We start from the raw sequence: 16655 nt of genomic DNA on the forward strand, positions 1-16655 counted from the left end.
ACATGTCATATGAACCCATACATCCTAAGCAGTGAGTTCATGCTCAGTTTTTTACCCACATACAGCCACACATGCTTTTTCAAAAAGTCATAATTATACAGTGTGGTGGTTTCCACGCTCATCTAACAAACAAACAAATCCTTTTGCATCAGGAAGACCATCAGGTCCAACCTACTTGCTGTGGTGAGCCTTTGAATAGGGAAACAACCCAAAGTAGCTTCCATGAATATATCCATTGCTCAAAGAAAAAAAAAAAAAAAAAAGACTTGATAATTTTGGTTTCCACTGACCGCTGTTATGTCATTTTATTCTTGAGAAATCACATACTGTATGACAGCAAAGATTATTCAACTTGAATATTTCTATATCAAGATATGTCAGCTATATATAAAAAACATTTCCGTAATAAGTCATATCACTGTGGCTTGACATCTGGGCTGTTGTCATGTCAGACATCTTTATTAGAGATGGCACGATACCACTTTATGTCCCATACCGATATGAATCCGATATAGTGTTTTTTTTAATCAATAAAACAGTTTTTTTTAAATATCTTGCTGCTTTTTGTATAAGTTCATACTCAAGTAAAAAAACACAAACACTAAAGCTATTCTGTTATACCTGTATGCAAAAAATACACTGCACTCAAAATATTTTATAGTTCAGCAATACTGATCAGTCTAAAAAACTTAAACCTGCACCATCCTCCCTATTCTGGTATTTTAAAGAGTAAGCAACCTAACTAGTGGGGTTCTAAAACTCCCAGCAAAAAAAAAAAAAAAAATGGGGAACCACCCCCCACCCTCCACCTCATGATGCTTAATCGACGTAATCAACTTTAATTTGATGCAGTGTGAAAAAAAATGCACAGAAATCAATTATTTTTCAAGAGTAATTAAATACATACAACATCTTTCTTCAACAAAATTGCAGACTGCACAGATGGTACCTTCCCAAAGGAAAAAGTACTATAGCTTACTGGGGTATATTAGACTTAACAGTTACTATATACAGTAATGGACTTCTATACATTTTACATCAGATTAAAACTTTGGGTGTCAGATTCGGATAATTATTTATTAAAAGCTCGACATTTTAAATGAGAATAAGAAAGAAAAGGATGTCTTTGTGCCCCCTTTTCCCTGTTAATGCCCTATCGGCCCCCCTGGCTGAACTTTGCTAGATCCGCCCCTGCACAGTTACCAGCCGTCAGCTGTAGAAAAGGATCCTGGTGTAGAAAGTAATATTAAATAAATTCTAACAACAGCTTATCAAGCTTAAACGTGCTGCTGTTGTTCAGCCGCTGGTTTCCTCTTTCTGGCGCGAAGTGGGCGATAAACAAACAAAGAGACAGACTCGCGACAGAAAAGCCGATCAGCTGATCATTGATCAGTTTGATGATTGAAATAGCAGCAGGAGAGGGCGAGGCAGTCGCTCCATATATCTGTTGTTAAGCTTAACGTGGGAATGCTTGCTCCGACGTGCTACGGTAGTGAGCCGAGTTATGCCATGTCGCAAGTTTTTTGAGGTGCTTTTTTGGTATTTAATGGATCGGATTACATTTTTTTATTTCCCTCCAATATTCGATCCAGTAATTTACGTCAGTATCAGACAGATACGTAATATCGGATCGGTCCATCTGTAATCTTTATATACATAGTCTATATTCTCCTTAAAAAAAATTTCTGTTTAACTTCCAGGACATTGATCTGGTCATCTGAGTAGCAGAGGGCAGACAGGGCTGTAGAAGGCCCTTAACTCATCAGCAGGACTGGTATCTGCTTGCATGCCACAAATACAGAAACAGACTTCATGAGGGTCATCTTACAGCTGACGTCCTCCAGTGGGCCCTGTGCCCCAGTGGAGCCCAATTCTGGTATTCTATGACATTTGCATTTGCCATAGAATACCAGAATCGGCAGTTGCACCATTAGTGTGGACCTGCTACAAAATGGACTACCTTGCTGTATTAATTTTTTGTTCACTGTGATTTTCAGGATGCCTCCGAATTCAGCCTTCTGTAGGTTAATAATTTGCATTTCCATCAAATGATATTGCATCCTTTTGTTCCTAAAACATAACACATGTATACATATCCACTGAAGTCCGACGTGTTTCAAAAGCTTTCGGTTTTGTGTTGCCTACAACATTATTGAATCCTTCATATTAACTTGCATCAAACGTGTCAAATAGTTCATACACACATATTTCATTGAGACTTACTGAGTTAATATCCAGTTTTAATGTAAGGCCAATGATGAGCCATTATATGCAGCTTGCATTTTTTTCCCTCTCATCTGTTATAAAAAGCTGATGTGAACACATCTGTCTGATCTCATTGTTCAATCTAAAAATGGAAGAAACCCTGCTGTAAACCTCAAATTGTGTGTGTGTGTGTGTGTGTGTGTGTGTGTGTGTGTGTATACCTCATAGAGACAAGTCTGGTGGAAGGGCTGCCCACAGCGAGGGTCATTACACACCTGATCAGGGATGGCAGCTTCAAGTCGATATGAATAGCAGATGCCACACTCAAGGTTGAAACTCTACACGGACAGAGAGCAGTGAATGTGCATGTGCAGCATACTTGTTGGCACAAACTGTCCTCACACACACTAAAGCACACACACTCCACACGTCACCCCGTAACTCCTTTCTCCCTGCTCATCGTTGCATTTTGGTGTAATGAGTAACTCCTGTTTTCTTTGGGGGTTTTTCCTGCAGCTATCCATTAAAAGAGACGATGTCAGAGGAAAGAAAAAAAAAAATAAAAAATCAACATCTGGTCAACTCAACTTTTTTGCACTCCTCTGAATGTTAATGAAGCGGAGGCATTAATCACCGCGGCGACAGTGGATAAACAGGACACCCTTTCAACCCATCCGGAGAGAGGAGAGGGGAGAAAAACGAGGGCTTAAAAAAAAAAAAAAAAAAAAAAGAGAGAGAGACAAATGGTTTTTCGTGATTAAAGCGGTTTGATAGTGCAGAGAATTCTGCCATCTTTGTTATTCTAATGATCTTATCTGTAAACAACCCAATTAAAGGAGAACCGGAGCCCACCTCTAAGAAAAACAAAACACACAAAGAAAAATGCGGAAAGAAACGGGAAAATAAGCAGCAGTGTATGTCCGCCCCCTTAGAACTCTGAGCTCAAACAGGAGAATGTATGCAGAGATGTAAACACACACACACACACACACACACACACACACACACACACACAGATGAAGGGACACGTTTGAAATGGAAAATGGGGCAACTATGTGACATACAGATTTTTCGTGGGTGGCAGGTGATGGGAATTCGATCTCCAAAACATCCTGGAGGTTGTGCAAGACGCTGGAGTCCGGGTTCCTGCCAGCAGACCACAGACAGCTCCTTCACACACTAATTAACCACATGCAAATGAGCCTGCAAAGACACTGGGGGATGATTAGGAGACTTTCACTACTGCTATATAAAATGTAAGAAAAAAAAATAGCAGGAACATTTGAGCTGCCTCAGACTGTACAGTGGTGGAGGGGAATTTACTGAGATGTGTGTCATGCAGGGAGGCAAATGTTAAAACCTGGGGTGAAATTTAAATCTGTACCCAGCTTCATTTGGAAATGACTTTTTTCCCTTCTTCCCCTGAGTGTTAATCAAATGGTTCTCTGCTCTCTGTGCAGGGATCCACTTAGACACTGATAATGCTCCTGGATGTAAAGATAAAAAGAATTGGAGTTTGAATGGCAGATATGCTCACAAATAATAAAGAAAAGACCAAAACCAACAATTAAAACACGGATGACACTTTGTTATGGACACGGTGGAAAAGCTGCAAACACCACAGATGAGTTGTTCTTGTGTTTTACCCTTTCGTAGTACACATGCTTGTATAAAACATGGGCACATGGTGACAGTGGGAAGAAAAAACTCCCTTTTAGCAAGAAGAACTGGGGGGAGTGAGACAGGACAAAAATGTTGGCAAAACGAAGTAGGTGGGTCCTGAGATAACCTTTTCTCAGCTTTGAGGTGACTGAAGTGACTGCCAGTGACAGCACAGGATACCGGGGACCGACATGACCTGGTAGGAAATCAGGAACCAGAGCCTGGAAGGTGGGAAAAGTGGTCGGTCCATTGAGGCAGTAGTGAAAGACACCTTATGGGCAATTTTCTCATCTGGGAGTTTCACAGAATGCAGTTTTGTCACATATTCACGCTGGAACAACTACTCCATGGTGTCTGCAGCTGTGTGTCTACTTCCACAACAGACAAGAGGGCCTAAGTTCAAATACATAATTAATATTTTTGTAGACGAGGCCTCAGGCCTGTGTGCTGTTTGGTGAAGGGCAGGTACCATTCAGGGAGTTCCTCTGAGCTTTTAATCTAAAAACAGCTCACTGCTCTGAGAGTGGCTCAAAATGCTCTCTGTGCAGGTCAAAGATAATGAGCCAAAGGATGCTAAATCTAAGAAAGATAGATAGATGGTGCAGACGTGGATGAGAATGCTCTGCAGGTCCAGAATGTGCTCTTCATTCACAGCGGTTTTTGATAGGAACCACAACACTTGCTTATTATTTATAGTTAAATAATAAGTAAGTGTTGTGCAAGTATTGATGGGTTTGCTTTTTTCCATTTGATTTGTTGACAGTAATGCAAAAATCATATCATAGTACATCACATTATAATGTGATGTACTATGACATCCACCATATTCTTCAGAAAGTGTGTGACATTCAGAGCTCAATTTCTGCTCAAAGAGATTCTGCTGAATTAGCATGTGAAAGCTCAGTGACTGAGAAAACCTTACCACAAGTGCATGTTAGCGTTTAGCTTATTCCTCAGCGGAGTCACCACTGAAACAAAACACAAGAAATCATGTGGAATTGGATGGAAATCAGAATAGTAATAACAGCCTTAAATTAGATCTGCAGTCACATTTCAAGCAGCTTCAGATACACTATCACTGTATATAAGGCCCTGGAAAATTAGACTTCCTTTTAAAAAAAAAAAAAAAAAAAAAAAAAAGCACTGCATACCCTCAAACAACATCTCTTATTGGACAAAGGCCCAGATCAGCACAGACAGCGGCGTCACCGCTGTTAGATATGAACCATGGTTGCTTGTGCCGTTCCACAGGGGAGCTTTGTCTCCGTGCAGCGCTCATCACTCTCGCTGTTTGTTATTCCTACATGCAAAAAGCAATATTTCTATGCGACCCCCTGTATTTGAGGGTCGCTGCCTGCCTCCCGTCTTGGTGGCTGAAGTGTGCGTGTGTTTAATATCTTTTGAGTTGCATTGCTAGGCAACAGGCTAGGAGTCGCGTGACCTTGGGTTTACAGAAACAATGGCCGACAATTGACGGGGACTTAAATAGAAAACTGGAGCCCGAGCTCGCCTGCTGACTGGCTCCGGTGTTGCTGCGCTGGGAATGAAGATGTGCCACTCTGGAAGCAGATCCTCTGACACAACAACGCACAACAGTCAACACAACCAGAGATGTGTGGAGAGCAAAAAAAAAGTGCTATTTTCTTTCACAGCTCGTAGCTTCTCACCGATCTGATCTGAATAACGACAGAATTTAGACTTTATTGCTTCATCTGATCCTCAGCTGCTACGTTATTGTGTGAAGACAGGCAGGATGCACAGGCCTCAGGAAGATCCCATTTATGAAACTACTACTTTGTTTTTTAATTGAACTCATTTAAGTTAAAGTCCAAGAAGCAATGCTTGAACGTGGGCGTCTTAGTGACTGTCACATGCATGTCACCTGATAACTGTGTATTTCCCATGCTGTATCATTGTCAGTTAGTTTTGGGGTTATAATACTGCAGATGAGCTCTTGCGCTGCCTGCAAACACACTTTGACTCCCAGGTCATACCCACCATGCTCTGCTCCTAGCAGGCAGCATTCTGGCAGCATCTTTGGGTGTCGGGGATCCACCTCTACTTTGATGGAGACGTTGTTTCCTGCACACATACACACAGATCCACTTATAAAGACCAGTGGGTAGTTAGGTGGTTGTAATATTTGGTTGTATTATGGTCTGTGAAGCGGCATCAAGATCTGCTGATGTGTGGAGCAGTACCAATGGCGATCCGCCTCGTGGTGTCTGAGTGACATGGTTTTTCCGGTTCCAGAATCCAGGTCTTGCTATCAATCTCATCCAGAACATCCCAGAACTCTGACAGGGACTCCAAAACCAGCAGGAACTGGCTGTGGAGCTGCTCCAGAGTGCTCTAATAAACCAGACCAGAAGAATTATACTGCTGTAAGAGCAGTTAGTTTGATACAACTAGCTTCTATTATCACAGGTCCCAGTCTGACCTGCTAACTATGAGCACTCCTTACTGCTTACATTTGATTATTAGCAACCAGGTGCTGATAATCAAATGCACTTAGGAAGTATGAGCACTGTAGAAGCAGAGGTTTTTGACAGTTTGCAGGTCTGAAGCATCCAGGTCATCCCAGCATAATTACAAATGCTGAGTAATTAAAAAAAACAAAACCCTGAAAAACAGCATTTGGACATTCATCTATCGCAGAGACGTAGAGTCAAATGTGAGCCCATCTGAGACCAAGGTGGAGATGTGTGACTGTAATGCAGAGCCCCATGTTTGGCAAAAACCTAACACAGCACGCAAGCACAGGCAGGAGGGGGATGATTTGGGTATTCTAGATAAGTATTCTAGAGTCAAATGTGAGGCCATCTGTCAGGCCGCTAAAGCTCGTGTCAAGAAACAAGACAATGATCCCAAGCACAGCAGCACATTTACAACAGAATGGCTGAAGAGAAAAGAAAAGAAAAGAATCACGATGTTGCAACGGCCCAGTCAAAGTCCAGAGATGTCGTGGTGGGACCTTAAGAGATCTGTGTATAAATGAATGTCTGCAAACCTCAATGAGCTGAAGCAATGCTATGAAGAGGAGCAGGTCAACATTCCTCAACAATGATGTGAGACACTGACTCTGCCTTAGAAAATGATTTCTTTAGGTTATTGCTGCTAAAGTGGCTCTACAAGCTAATGGTGGAGTGGAGTTTTTCACATGGCTGGAGCACGGCTCGTGCATCATTCCTGTCCTAGTTTTTTTCTATCTTTATCATATCTGTAAGATTATAATGATTTATTAGTGAGCTTGAGATATATTAGTGGGGGTAAATAGGAACTAGCTGCCATTTCTAATACATGTTCAAAATAAAAATGAGTGGGACCGAGCTTAAATCAATCTCAGAAAAAAACATTTAAAATCTCCTAGGCAGTTCCAACAATTTTACAATATTCAGTTAAGATATAACCAGTTTAAGTATTCTGGTTATATCTGTAAGCAGGTACCTGTAAACAGTTAACACAGAGTTCTTATTGGACAAATTGTTTGGTTTTCAAAGTCAGTGACACAGGGCAGGTTTTTAATATGCCATTTCAAAAGGTTAATAATTACATATAATGTTTTTAATGCCAAAGCAAATGCACAGAAGACATTTGCTGCCATGTTTCATTTGAAAATTAAAGTGAACTCAAAGTGTAGACAGCAAATGGACAGTGAGTGAAGACTGTATAAACTTGAGGTGCACACACATGGTTACACACACACAGAAGAGAAAGGGAGGCTGATAGAGGTGTGGGAGAGCAATACAGATGGAATGAGAAGGAAAAAATTAGAGGAAAAAATGAACCAAAAATTATGGGTCATTGTGCCAGCACAGTGCACACAATTAAGCATCGTCCAGGTGCCGAGAGCCTCAGCAATTACAGCCCAATTAATGCCAGTGGTATGATTACGGTTACAGCTCAGGATAACTGCGCTAGACCCAGTTCAGAAGGAGAAAAAAAAGAAAGAAAAAAAAAAGGAAGAAGAGCTGGTAATTGAATTCCTGCTGCATCTGAGAAGAGAACACGCGTAAGAGTGGCAAACTGTAGGAAAGTATAAAAGAGAGTGAGTCTGAGCTGAGATTTGCTCTTTGGCCATCTCAATCAGTCCTCTTTATCTATTTATGACTGACCTCAATTTGACTCCTAAAAGCAGCCAGGTTGAAATTATTCACTTCTCTTTACTTGGATGCTGTTAAATTTTACTGTCTTTAACCCCCTTTTTACAATTTCTTTTATTTGTTCACTATTGTAATTTCTTTCACTCTGTAATTTTATAGAATTGCAAAAGGATGCCGTCAACGTGACATTTTACTGAGAATGGATGTGAGCATGTTGCCAGCATGAACATTTTCTTCTATGGAACAATGGACAAATTATTATTATTTTAAATCGCTCATTATATGTAATGTTATTTACATGTGATCTTCAGATTTTACAACTTCATAGATAAACAAAAGGAGTATGACCACTCACAGACGAGGCAAGCAAGTAAGATTGACTGTCCATCTAGAACAGGGGTGTCAAACTCAAATACACAGTGGGCCAAAATTCAAAATAAAAAAAATAAAAAATATTTTTTTTAGGGGTATTTTATATTTTAGGGGTGCAACAATACACAAAATTCACCGTTCGGTTCAGTTCGATACTTTGGTGTCACGGTTCGATATTTTTTCGATACAAAAAAAATGTTCATGCCTTTTCAATTTGTCATTTATTAAAATTATAAATATATATATTAACTCAAAAGTACAGTTTTTAAATGTAATGTTGCTGAAACAACAAAATAAAAAAAATAAAATAAATCTATCTGATGGAGAAATCACTCATCTTTGGAAAAGAGAGTTTATTACAGAGAAATGGCTCTTTCCAAAATAAAAGCTATACTATACGCTTCTTCTGGGCTATATTCCACAACATATTAAACAGATCAGGTCCCCATAAGGAGACTCATGTGCTTGTTTTTTTTTTGTCTGCTTCCACTAGTCTTTGCACTAGGATGATGTCGGTGTAAATGTGCAGTGATACTCGTTGTGTTCCCAGTAGTGCTGTCAGCGCTAATCTCGTTAAAATGACATTAATGCCATAACGCAGCAAATCTCCGTTAACGAGTTACCGCGGATCGCCCCGTGCTTGGGGCTGGATGGCGTCAACATGTTAACAAGCTAACTGCGCTAACGCACTAGTTCCCACAAATTGAGCATTACGTGGCACATCCGACATACTGTTTTACTTTTGTCCATGCGCTTACCTTCAGGGTCATACGTCACATGAAGACCAAAATAGTTCCAAAGTCCAGATCTGAATGAGGGTGGGGGAGCCACTGAGCATCGTCAGAAGAAAAGTTGATAAAATAAATTAAAAATGTTGTATTGTTCGATACATATGCTTACCGAACAGAAAGCATTGTATCGAACGGTTCAATATCGATACGAGTATCGTTGCACCCCTAATAGATATATCTATATATATATATCTATATATATATATATATATCTATATCTCTATATATCTATATATCTCTATCTCTATATATCTATATCTCTATATATCTATATCTCTATATATATCTCTATATATCACGGTTCGGTTCGGTTCGATACTTTGGTGTCACGGTTCGATATTTTTTCGATACAAAAAAATGTTCATGCCTTTTTAATTTGTCATTTATTAAAATTATAAATATATATTTTAACTCAAAAGTACAGTTTTTAAATTGAACCCTAACCCTTGTGCGTGTTTTTTATTTTGACAGCGAATGCGCACCTGCGGACCACTTATGTGCAGCCCTGGTTATTTAGCTCATCATATTGCAGCCACAGAAATTATTTTGTCCATGAAACCATAAAGCTGCACTTTCTTTTTGCCTTATAGTCTGATTTGTCATAACTTCTCCGTTTTGTGGTAAGCTTTTCTTTGGCTGTCACTTCTTCACCCTGACCTGTCTTATTTGGCTCAGCAGAACTAAAATATATATCTGTCTGTGAAGGTTCTCAGTCATCCAGGTCATCGTAGTCAAATATATATCCTGCTGCTTTTACACACGGACTCACATAAGCTCAGCGATTCTCTGCGCGATCAACCTCTCACATGTTTAAGCTGCGGGAGATTTCACTTGTCATGTTTGCGTAGTAAGCTACCAATTAATAAGACGATGTCAGAGGAATTGGTGCACAAATTATCATCACTCACAGATCAGTGCTGTCGCTCTCTATAAACAGTTCGCGCGATTGCAAAGTGAAAGCAAAAAAACAAGCGCAAATTCAAACGCGATTTCAATATGTCACATATTGACAGTGGCTCACCGATGCCAATGACATAATTACCCAGCTACATTTCTGAAAGAATGCAAAAGCATTGACATATATTTTTCCTTCCTACAATAGCCCGACGGGCAGGGAAGAGATAGATTTTGGTAGCCCGACTGAAAAAATCGCTAGCTCCGGGACGTCGGGCTAGCGATATTGCAAGCCCTGTATCTGATTGAGGAATCACTCATCTCTGGAAAACAGAGTTTATTACAGAGAAATGTCTCTTTCCAAAATAAAAGCTATACTATCCGCTTCTTCTGGGCTATATTCTCAGCAGCATATTAAACATATAAGGAGAATCATGTGCTAACAGCGGTCTAAATGACTCGGCTAAAGTTAGTAGCATGCTTGTTGTTTTTTTTCTGCTTCCACTTGTCTTTGCACTAGGATGATGTCGGCGTAAATGTGCAGTCATATTCGTTGTGTTCCCACTAGTGCTTTCAGGTTAATCTCGTGTGTGTGTGTATATATATATATATATATATATATATATATATACACACACACACACACATATAATACCAGTAGGCCAGCTCTAATAGTAATTTGGTATGGCTTCGCGGACCAAATGTAATGGGCCACAGTTTGACACCTATGATCTACAATGAAGTCCTCACCCTATCACTAAGCTTGTGACCAAAGGTGAGTATAAGAATATAGACGTATCCAGTACAGTATCCACATCACCCCAATAACTTTGTCAACTATTTTACCTCCTTTTCCCAAGGCTGTGCTTTGTATAGGTAAGGTAGTACTGCTTTTACAGATATAAGCAGACAGGCTATAGCAGACAGCTCTCCCGTTGGTAATTTGAGTCACTGAACATAACCGTACATACCTGCTGTCATTACGTGATAACTTAGCAATCCACAAATCTGACCAAATACAGTTACTTCTGGCTCCAAAGAGCCAACATGGCAGCAGCCAAAACACACAGACAATATACATATATTTAAAAAAGGATGTAGGTTAGGTATGCAAGTAATAAACCTACATACCTGTGGTTTCAAAAAGACTTCTGTCCCATAGAAGCGACGAGGTTGAACTTGACCTCTGTAAACACTTTAGTGATAAGTTTATTCATTGGGTCACTTCTTCCAGGTCATAGTGAATAAACAATGAGTCAGTTTACTAAATTTTAGTCATTGTAAGTATTAGAGATATAGAGATATATGAAAATTAGTTCAGAACTAATGGGTAATGCCAAGGTGCCTATAGAGTACATGGTCTGAACCAACTAGGACTGCAACTTTTCAATTTATTATACAAAAGGCAATCACCAACATTTAACAGCAAGTTTGTATTTTCATGCAAGGATGTGTATTCAGGAGGGGCTTTTTGGGTCCACTGCTTAGCCAATCACACACAGAACTTCCATCATCTCTCATGCTTGTACTTTTTGGTCGTTAGAAAAAGAAAAAAAAACAAAAGAAAAAACACACACACACACAAACCATTGTATAGCCTTCAAGCACACAAAAACTGCATACACACCAAGGTTCCACACAAATGCACAGAGTGGCACGTCTTGGCCCTGCAACAGAGCAGGCAATAATTACTCATTCAAATGAACATGTCAGGACTGCCGACAGACAAGCCCTTCCCCCCACCACACACACCCTTCACACATCAGACAAAAACACACTTGCCACAGATGCAAGCGCACATACACAAGCATATACACACACTTCATGTTGCAGTGTGGGAGAGATCCATCAACGGCACAGCAGGCAGACAGGCTCCATACGGTAGCGCTGTTCTAAGCTGGTCCTCACTGTACGCCTGCCATGTATCAGCTCGCCAACACAGACACACACACACACACGCCCATGCATTAGCATCTCTCTCCTCACATTCTCTGTCGCTGGTGTTTCCTCTCTCTGATTGACATAACGCATTTCACAGCTCCTTTTTTGTCACTCTCCAAACATCCTCACTCCTGAGGTCTAAAAGTCAAACTGGTCTTTACAAAAGTGCACATCAAATTGGCACAAAGGACGTGCAATGTCGAGATACAGAGTGCCACCGTATTTTTTTTAACGATGGATTAAGTGACTGTTTGCGTAAAAATAAATAAATAAATCAAAACGTGCGTGCGTGTGTGTGTGTGTGTGTGTGTGTGTGTGTGTGTGTGTGTGTGTGTGTGTGTGTGTGTGTGTGTGTGTGTGAGAGAGAGAGAGAGAGAGAGAGGGAGAGAATGAGCAACATCCGACTCCGAGGCAGTGACGGAGATAAAAAGCAGCACCAGAGTGAAAGAAGAAAGACGGCAAACAACAATAATGAGGAGCCAAAGAAATACAAAGAGTCCACAGCTGGTTTTACATCAAAGCACTTTTATGCCAATTATAGTGGACTAAATTTGAGGGGCTGAAAGAAAATGTCTTAATAGAGCAGGTGGAGATGTGTTTTGTCAAATTATGCAATATGCAGCCGAAGATGAGTCAAGTGGATCAGTGTAGTCCTTAATCAGAGTTTGAGTCTCCGAGAGCCTCAATACATTACAGTACAAAACTCTGACAACAATAAAGAATTTCTAAAATATCAATTACAAAAACACTGACACACACACACACACACACACACACACACACACACACACGCCATGTAAAAGCCCGATTCTTGTGACATTACACAGTCACATAAGTTATTCACAGGACTCTATGAATCCTTGTAAAAAACTAAGTAGACCACATAATTCAATAGCTTATAGAACCAATTTAATACCAATATCGATTCATCAATCCATCGATTTTTTTCTGGGGCGGGTCGTGGGGACAGCAGCCTAAGAACAGAAGCCCAAACCTCCTTCTCAACGGCCACCTCCTCCAGTTTATCCAGGGGGGCACCAAGGCATTCCCAGGCCAGCCGAGAGATATAATCTCTCACACGTGTCCTGGGTTTGCTCCAGGGCCCTTCTCCCAGTGTGAAATGCCCAGAATACCGTGCCCAGGGGGCATCCTTGTTACATGCCGGAACCACCTCAACTGGCTCCTTTCGATGTCTATCCTGAGCCCCTCTCGGATGGCCCAACTTCCTCACCCCATCTCTAAGGGAGAGGTCTGCCACCCTTTGGAGAAAGCTCATTTCCACATACATCAACCGGTAAATCAAGAGCTTCGCTTCCATAAAAATTATCAACAGAATCGGTGACAAAGGGGAGCCCTGGTGGAGTCTAACACCCACCGGGAACGAGTCCAACTTATTGTGGCTATGTGGCCCAAGCTCTTGCAATGGTTGTACACCAAACACATGTAGACTGCTTGGACAAACTCCCATGCACCCAAGTATCCTCGACAGGGTAAAGCAGCATTAACATTTTCTGTATGACTTTATCAACCTCTCACATTGCTGTAAAAGAATTTTGTCCTACTTATGCTTACCGCATTTCTTCAGTTCATGGAGGTTTGTGGATATGAATGCATGACTCTTTAAGATAAGTTGAGTGTAAGTCTGACCATTGCAAAATCACTGCAACAGCTTGATACTTTTCTTCTTCAGCCATTCTGTTGTAGATGTACTGCTGTGTTTGGGATCATTTCCCTGTGGCATGACTGAATCTTAGCCAAACTTTAGCTGTCAGTCACACATTTGAATCTAAAATCCTTAGAGATATAGAGTTCATAATTTACTCAAAAATGAGAAGGTGCTCAGGTGTAGTGGCTGCAAAATGAACCCAAATCATCAACTACTCAACCACCACCAAAACATAACAGCATATGAGCACAAACTGTGCTCATATGTGCATTATGAACAAACATCTCCTCTTTAATGTCTTCCAGTGTCCAGAGACCACTGTTTCAGAGGTCTCTACTTTGTTCAGATGCAAATTTGCAACCCTAAGCAATGTTGCTTAGGGTTTTTGTTTATTTGTTTTGGGTTTTTTGGGTTGTTTTTTTTTTTACAAAGAATTTATTTTACAAAGAATTAGAAAAGAGTTCTCTTGGCAACCCTCCCAACAAGCCAATCTTGTTCTGACTTTTCCTAACAGTACTGTCATTAATTTTAACACGTTAAATGAGGCCTCAGAGTCTGAGGTCTATCTCGAGTTTTGTTTTTACAATTTCTCTGACCACTGCGTGATGTGACTTTCAGGTAAATCCTGGGAAGATCACGAATGTATCAAAAGTTCTGTTTCTATAAAGGTGGCCAATACTTGCTGATGATCAATTAATTGAGCATTGATTAGAAACACCTGGCTGCTACTCACCCTCTTAATTTCTATGAAAGCAGTAAAGGTGTGCTTAGTTTTTCCTCAGGACTGCGTCCTGTGAAAAACTGTTTTTAAAATACTGTAACTGGATGTTTATTACAGGCTTTAAAGCCTGGTTCACGGTTCCAGCACTACTTCTACAAGTGCATGCTCAGTCCACTGTCAGCGAAACCTTACTATCGTAAAACTAAATGTGACTGTTATATGGATGCATGCACGAATAATACTGCACTTGAGTTTTAGAAAGCATAACAATGAGGGGGCAGCAAAATCCAAAGAAAGTTCACTTGGTTGGTTTTTTTATATTCATTTTTAACAGTTAGTTATACATTGGTGTAATAAATAGGGCATATTACTTAGTGTTTGCACATTGAGTTTGACTGGCTTAATTTATCTGTGCACATTTACAGATGTTACACAGTTCCTGGGTTTTATTAGAATAATTTTTTACATGAAAAAAATTGGGGATGTGCCATCCGCACGTTTATTCTAATCCAGTAGTGGGTGCGCAGTAGTCTGGGATTTCACCATCTTTTACTGTGAATGTAAATCTTCAGTAATTTTAGAATCTGCAAACTTCAAGATCTTTTGCCACAAAGTAAGAATGGGTGGATAAATTATACTAAAATTAAATAAAAAGCATGAAATTAAAAAAAAACAACAACAAAAAAAAAAACAACATTACACCCTGAAGTTTAACCAAACATTTTTAATGCATTATGGTGTATCCTTAGCAGAGATTTAATCCTAGTTCATCTTGCCTGAAATCACGAGAATGTTAGAATGTGTGAAATGTATTGAGAATTCATTTAAGATGGGTTTTTATTTTAAAACAAACTTTAATATTTGACCCTCAAACTAGCATTTTAAGGTTTAATCTGATGTCAGTATGGATTCTTGTGGTATTGCTTTTTAAGTGAGCTTTCACTGACTTCATACATTTAAAATATTGGGATTTTTTTTTTTTTTGATGTGTCAGATATTTGTTGTGAGTTAAATCTTTTAGATGATATGTTTCTGAAACAAAGGTCGAAAGTGTGACATATAGCAACCTAGAAGCATTTGACATTCACTGAACAGAAGTAAAACCTCTTTAGACAGACACTGTGCGCAGCTGTGTATATTCACTTACCTGTGCTGTCCAGTTTATAGCTAGTGGCACTGGCAGGTCAGCTGAGCATTCGGGAGTCTCTGCAGGATGCTGTGTGTTAAGAAGATGGGGTAATACTGCGGCATATATTAAGACTTCATTAAAACAAAAAAGCAAAGTGATCTCCGAATTCTGATTAAAAAATGTGCATCAGGAAGTTGGGCATCATAGTTTAGCAATTAGGCTTAAACTGGGATTTCTCAACATGCTAGAAAAGTCTGCTATAATAGGTCAATAGCCTCTTATAATTAACATTAACAGCCACCCTGTATTTATTTAAAACAGTCTTGTTATTAAGACTTTATTGGCTCAACTTTTTAAAGAGCTGAAAAATACATTTTGGTCAATATATATGAGCAGCTCTTTTTTTTCCCCCTGTTCACCTTCAGCATCATACTACTCTGTCCTCATCCTCTCTCACTCCCCTGCCTTCCAAGCCTCCATGCGTCCGTGCCAGTGCTGCCTCCTCCCTGGCTGTGCCTGGTGAGGGATGACCTGGCGCTGGATTTGGCGGAGGCAGCTGGAACACAGGGAGGACTTGGAGCTGTTTTTTTACAGTGCCAAAAAGTTGAGGAGGGCCAGGTAGGCAGGTGGGCACAGAGTGGGGTACCACCACCCTCCTTTGTCCCTGGTGGATGTCATCTGGGCTTAGCTAAGCACCAGCTCACCATGATATCCACCCACCATGCCCAGAATATGCTTCCCCACTCTGACTTACAAAAAGTAAAACATTCACTTGAAAAGTTTTAAGTAATTCTGCTGTCAAAATCTCAAAATTAAACAATTAAAAGAACAAAAACAACCCTTATTCTATGTGTGGAAGATAAGCTGCAGAGCTCACTTCTTCAAGTATCCATTATGTAACCTATTTTTAAAGGATGAAATATTTTTTGTTGAATTATAAATTGTAATGTAAAGCAAAAACAAAATCTGCGTGTGCACAAGTGGCACACCGCTTTGGTTGCATCCTTAGGTTTACCTCTTTCATCTGGTTTAAAGCCAAAGAAATCCCAAATTGGTGACTTTATATTCTTTAGTGCTGTCAGCGTTAACGTGCCGTCATCACTGAACTGATGACATACTGACATGGATTAATTGTTAACGCGATTTACAATTAACCCATCTGGAGTGCAGA

The 16655-nt window shown here is 40.0% G+C and overlaps 1 protein-coding gene across 3 annotated transcripts in view; it reads right to left on the reverse strand.

Annotated features, from left to right (window-relative positions):
• fancl (FA complementation group L) overlaps positions 1-16655 on the reverse strand; it is a 33885-nt gene that overhangs the window by 1372 nt on the left and 15858 nt on the right. For 2 of the 3 annotated variants that reach the window (XM_082558142.1, XM_082558141.1), the window contains exons 7-11: positions 15503-15571; positions 6069-6219; positions 5866-5949; positions 3270-3351; positions 2427-2543 (exon numbers count right to left, since the gene is read on the reverse strand). In XM_082558142.1, the coding sequence (XP_082414268.1) occupies positions 2427-2543; positions 3270-3351; positions 5866-5949; positions 6069-6219; positions 15503-15571 (503 nt within the window). Of the gene's footprint in view, positions 1-2426; positions 2544-3269; positions 3352-4789; positions 4836-5865; positions 5950-6068; positions 6220-15502; positions 15572-16655 lie in introns of all 3 variants that reach the window. The other variant, XM_082558140.1, reaches the window with a different exon arrangement.

This window comes from Aulonocara stuartgranti (genome assembly GCF_965226115.1).
Source record: "Aulonocara stuartgranti genome assembly, chromosome: 13".
NCBI lineage: Eukaryota > Metazoa > Chordata > Actinopteri > Cichliformes > Cichlidae > Aulonocara > Aulonocara stuartgranti.